Source organism: Meriones unguiculatus, chromosome 7 (genome assembly GCF_030254825.1).
Source record: "Meriones unguiculatus strain TT.TT164.6M chromosome 7, Bangor_MerUng_6.1, whole genome shotgun sequence".
In the NCBI taxonomy this organism is placed as follows: domain Eukaryota; kingdom Metazoa; phylum Chordata; class Mammalia; order Rodentia; family Muridae; genus Meriones; species Meriones unguiculatus.
In genome coordinates, this window is record NC_083355.1 from 118,823,712 (window position 1) to 118,829,715 (window position 6,004).

General features: G+C 42.0%; 1 gene segment (V, D, J or C); it reads right to left on the minus strand.

The window, feature by feature from the left end:
- Positions 1-433: 433 nt before the first annotated feature.
- LOC132655362 (immunoglobulin heavy variable 3-74-like) lies at positions 434-5,529 on the minus strand. The segment is given in 3 exon segments: positions 434-554; positions 4,968-5,343; positions 5,437-5,529. Coding segments are annotated over 3 exon segments (543 nt in total).
- Positions 5,530-6,004: the final 475 nt, after the last annotated feature.

Below are 6,004 nucleotides of genomic sequence, written 5' to 3' on the forward strand. Positions count from 1 at the left end.
GGTTATCCTGTACTGTATGGCTAAAATCTGCTTATAAGTGTGTACATACCTTCTACATCTTTCAGGGTCTGCAGTAGCTCACTTAGGGTAATCTTCTCTGGTTCCTTCCATTGTCTGCAAATTTCATGATTTCCTTCTTTTTAATAGCTAAGTAGCATTCTGTTGTATAAGTGTACCATAGTTTTATTATCCATTCTTTGACTGGGGGACATCTAGGTTATTTCCAGATTCTGGCTACTATGAATAAAGCTGCTATAAAGTAGTTGAGCAAGTGTCTTTGTTCTACTACGGCAGAGAACCTTTTGGGTGTATGCAAATTTTTATGGGAGGACAGTGGGTCAGAGAGAAGATCGTGTGGACACAATGATCACAGACCTGTCAGTTTTCCGTGTATTCCCAGATGAAGCACTAACACTGCTCTGGCCTAAGAAAGTCAGGGAAGTTCTTCAGTCGGTATGAGGTAACGTCCTTTGTACACTGGGAGCATCCTCAGGAACTGACCCTGGTTACTTCCACCTTCACAGGATTTCCTCAATAGTCCAACAGTCTGCACACTGGAAAGAAAGAGAATGTAGAAGGGGTGTGGGCCATGAAATTGGATCTCAACAGGCTCAGAGCAGCGCTGGAGGCCTGGAGCCTCCTGGAATGTCATGGTTCAGTCTTGTTGGAATGCTGGAGAAGGTGAAGTCGGACATCAAGGGTGGATGGGAGCATCAGGAGCAACAATAGATGGAGGAAACAAGGGCAGGCAGGTCACTCAGACAGCGACTCAGTTCACACATCTGATCGCCTGTGGGAAGGCCACCTTAAGGGCGGGTCTTCTCCTCTCAGCTAATTCTCTGGGGAAATATCTTTGTAGATGTTCCTTAGAGTGCCTTTCCTGTGTTGATATAAAATGTTTTCAATTGCAAATTGAAACCAACCATCACAAATCCAGGCCTTATTAATTCGACACAAACCATTCCCTCCTGTCACACTTACATTAGACTCTGACAGTGGAAAGTTCATGATTCTCCTCACATGACAGCCCTACACACACAGAAGTAAATTGCTCGAATGAATTCTTCCAAAATAATAGGAATGTTACCTGAAGTACACTTACTCTTTTTAGGTTCCACAAACTAATAAAATACTACAAATTTAAAACACTTAAGTATCAATATTAACTTGATTTTATAACACAGGATAAAGGACCAGAAGAGAAAAATGTATACAGAGATATCTGCCTAATAAGTGTGTATCCAAAGTGTAATCATTAATACAAAAAGCAAAAGATCATTATTGTCAGTTAGAATACTAGTTTCTATAAGGTACGATGTGACTATAGTTATGTTTATGAATACCTTCTTCTACTACCCATTCTCTATGTTTTTGACCAAAAGCAATCACCTCAGGTGTTCTTGAATCTTATCAGGAAGAGTAACCATAAATTCATTGTTACAGATTCTGAGCCATTTGCCTCCCTACCTAGATTAGGTTTATTGTAGTTTTACACTGACCTACTCAGAGAATCCCACTTAGGTCATGTTCTGAGTCTCAAGATGGAAAGGGGTACCCAGGTTTAGGAGATTCTTTGGCCTTTTAGCTTCCAGACAGAGTAATTTCTGCCCTCACCAGTGACTTCTGCATTTTTTGTGAATTGTATCATATTATTAAAAATACTTAACATCCATGATTATTCACTTTCATGATAACACAGGTTCCTACAACATTAAATATGAATCTGATCCCTAAGAAATCATCAGAAACAGAGGCATCCCAGAGAAACAGCTCAGTTCTGTATATACATGTTTTTGGGTTGATCTAGATGAAAAACGGTTCAACTTGTGTGCTGAGACATACCTACTGATCCTGAGTATCTTTCATCAAAGCTTGTGTCCTGGCCCCCATGATGTCCCATCACCATGCCTGAAATAGGACAATATGTCCTCAGATCTCGTGGTGTTCAGGATGAGGTAGGCACTGCTTTGGGATCATCTTTAGAAATGGGGAATCTTCCTTTCCCAGAGGAAGCATATTCTGAAGTGACACCACTAACTGGGTTTTTAATAAAGTCAAACAACTGATGATCCTTTCCTGAGGTGTCAAGACTCAGTTTATACAGTAATCACTGAAGGCAAGTCCAGAGGATGCAGGGGGAGAGTCTCAGGGAATTCAAGGCTGCACCAAGCATCAGTCAGACTCCACAAGCTGCACCTCACACCATACACTTCCAGTCCCAGAGAATCATGTTCAGAGTCAGTCACATGTGTCCACCCTCCCTCTTACTGATGTCCACTGTCAGTGCTGACCACTGACTGGGAAGACCTGGGGATCTAGGCCTGGGGTCCTCTGCCACAGCTGTGGCTCATGCCTGGGCTGCTTTTCATGAACACAGTGCAGCTTTCTCTGTGTGTCCTTCTGTCATGAGCAGGGAAGTAGATGCCTTGGAGAAAGTAATACCTAGGATAAGAAAGGTTTTGTTTTGTTTTGTTTTTTATTTCTGTAACATTATAAAAAATATGTTAATTAAGAGAGTAAATTACACATATTAGTCATGGTTGGGGGCAAATTCCGGCATTTTTACTTAAGAGAAAATGGGTTAAGTGTCAGCAATCAAATTTAATATATGAAAGTAGCAAATATAATTCTCAAAAATCTGAAAATTGATTTTCACATGAACCACACATACCACTCCTTGGCATACAGACAAATGACCACATATTGTACTTTATAACAAGGTAATTAGACATGTTTGATTCTGCATGGTGTTATGCACAACAGCTAAGAAATGGAACAAACTGCATGTACTCTGATGAATGATAATGAAGATACGGCACATGCACAGAATGAAATTATATTCATCTGTAAAGAAAGATAAAATAATGAAATTTGTAGTTAAATTGATGAAATTGGGAAATATCTTAGTGAATGGGGTAATCCAGGCCCAGAAATAAAACACCATAAATTCCTTCTTGTTTGTATATTTCATCTCCATTTTTTTTAACCTATAGGTTTCTGTCTGTAGCCTTGGATTTCCTGGACTCACATTATAGACCAGGCTGCCCTAGAACTCATGGATATCTGCCTGCCTCTGATTCTGCTAGTGCAGGGATTAAAGGCATGTGCCATTACACCCAGATCCATCTCCAAATCTTTATATTCCTATATATAACCTGAAGTAATCAAGGAAGACAAGAAATCTAAAATGGATTGTGATCTTTGCTGTCTTCCAGAACCTGAAGGTAAATTCTTATTTTTGAAGACACCAGGCACTGTGGACAAAGGACTTGGAAGAACATAGCTGGGACAGTCCTGGAATCCTCTTGCCGCGAGGACAAGCTCTCCTACCACCAGAAGATCTGTACAGACGGTTAGGGGAGAAAAGCGATCAATAGACACACGAAGCCCTGAAGCCTAGAAGCAAAACAGGATCTGGCCCTAAATCCAAAGTAACAGCACTTTTGTATTTGGAGTATCAAGAGTATCAGGAGTATCATGCCAAAGTCTAATTTCATTTCAGACCCATTAAATAGGAGGGAGATAGTGCTTGTTACAGTAAGACTAACCAAGTACTTGTAAGTGAAGAGTTACAGAACTCATTATTACAGTTATTCTGGGCAAAGATAATGTCTTTTTCTATTTTTAATGAAGATAGATTTATTCACGCCATATATTCTGGTTATGCAGAGAACAAGAGTGACCCTGGGATGTCCAAATACAGCTAAACCTGCTTCAGTGCAAGCCTACAGTTACGGCTCACAGAATTTCCTGGAAGAGGGGGCAGAGAGATCCCAAGATCCAGAGGACTAAGAAAGCACTGTGAGAAGGCATCTCCTCTGTAACACAGGAATGCTGCACACATGAACTCTCATATTGCTTCCTAATCTAGATGCAGAGTGCAGGGGGACGTCTCACAAGTCCCAGCCCCTAAATGAAGAGCTACAGGTAGCAATGGCTGCTGAGAGTGGGGAATCAGTGGTTTTCAAGGACAAGCTCCCTAGTAGTTCATTCAATCCCGAATGGACTTCTCTGAACACCTGTACATACGCAGAACAATGCCTGTGCTGAGTAGACTAAACACACAGGAGCACACTCACAGTAAACTATTAATTAAGGGCGAAGAAGACCTGAAATTGAGAAGTGACGGATGTATGTGAGAGTAAGTTGAGTGGAAACATTGGTGGATACAGTATTCACATAAAAAATTTCTCAAAAAAATGTATTTATGATTAAAAAAACAAAAAAAAAAGGAAATCTCAGCTCAATTCAACTGTCATGCTCAGAGGTATGAGTTCAGTGATATCACTGAATGGCAGGAGCCAACAATCCAAGGCTTCCTTCCTCTTTCAGAGGTACAAGGCTGTTTTTTTTGAGCAGAGGGAGGTCTTACTTGTATTTCTTATTTTTTTTTAATTTTATTTTTTTCTTATCGCTTACATTTTATTAACTCTGTATCCCAGCTGTGTCCCCATCCCTCATTCCCTCCCAGTCCCTCCCTCCCTCCCTCATCTCCACCGTGCCCCTTTCCAAGTCCACTGATAGGGGGGACCTCCTCCCCATTCATCTGATCCTGTTTTATCAGGTATCTTCAGGACTGGCTGCAAAGCCCTCCTCTGTGGCCTAACAGGACTGCTCCTCCCTTCGGGGGTGGGGAGGCCAAAGAGCCAGTCATTGAGTTCCTGTTAGAAATAGTCCTTATTCCCCTCACTTTGGGAAACCAATTGGTTACTGAGCTACCACAGGCTACATCTGAGTGGAGGTTCTAGGTTATATCCATACATGGACCTTGGTTGAATGTCAGTCTCAGAAAAGACCCTGTGCCCAGATATATCTGGTCCTTGTGGAGCTCCTATCCTTTCCCCATCAGACTAACCCCCCATCTTTCTTGTGATTCCCTGTACTCTGCCAAAGGTTTGGTGTATTTCTTATTGGTATATAATGAGCTCTGAATCGACACCTTGCACCTGGTGTTGTGCTCCCCCTACCGGTCCTGAGTGTTCCTGCAAGAAGGTTTTTGCCTGGGTTCACACTGAAGGTGCCTCACTGTGTCTCTTGCACAGTAATAAAAGGCGGTGTCCTCGGCTCTTAAGCTGTTCATCTGCAGGTAGAGGCTGCTTGTGGAATCGTCTCTAGAGATGGTGAACCTGCCTTTCACAGACTCAGCATATACTGTTCCATAATTATCAGGTTTGTATTTAATTAGAGCAACCCACTCCAGCCCCTTCCCTGGGGCCTGGCGGACCCAGTGCATCCAGTAGTCACTGAACTTGAATCCAGAGGCTGCACAGGAGAGTTTTAGGGAACTTCCGGGCCGCACCAAGCCTCCGCCAGACTCCACCAGCCGCACCTCACACTGGACACCTGCAAACACAGAATCCTCTTAGTAAACCGTCACAAGGTCCACGGTCCCTCTCACGTCCACTCACACACTCAGTATCTCTTATCATAAATTACCTTTTAAAAGAAGAACGAGGAAAACCCAGCTCAGTCCCAACTCCATGTCGGATGTTCTGTACTCAGGGCTGATCAATGAATATTAGCCACCGGCCTTTGTCAGAGCTGTGGCATCACAGCTGGTTTTTATGAGCAGAGGGGAACTTTATTTGCATATCTCTGTGCTATATCATGAGCTGAGGGGTGGGAGCCTTTGAGAACACAGTTAATGATGCAGATGTCTGTGATTAAATAAGGGTAAAGGTGGTGTTTATGACATCAAACTATCACTATTATCCTGAGTACTTAACTCAGCTGGTAGAAAAAAAAACTTTATTTTTTTCCTGCCTGAGCCATGTGTCTGCCTCCAGCACTGCATGGACAAAGAAGAGGTGGAAACAGGAGGGTCATATGTGTAGTTATGCTTGGGATACATGAAGTGTCTCAAAGAAGAATGAGAAGAAAAAATGAAAGGGAGAAAAATGAATCACTGCTTCATATGAATTTTATTTATAAATAGTAATATCAAATTTCAGCCTTAATTTGTCATGCTTTGACATGTCAACTCCTCTGATTTCTTAGCAGAAAT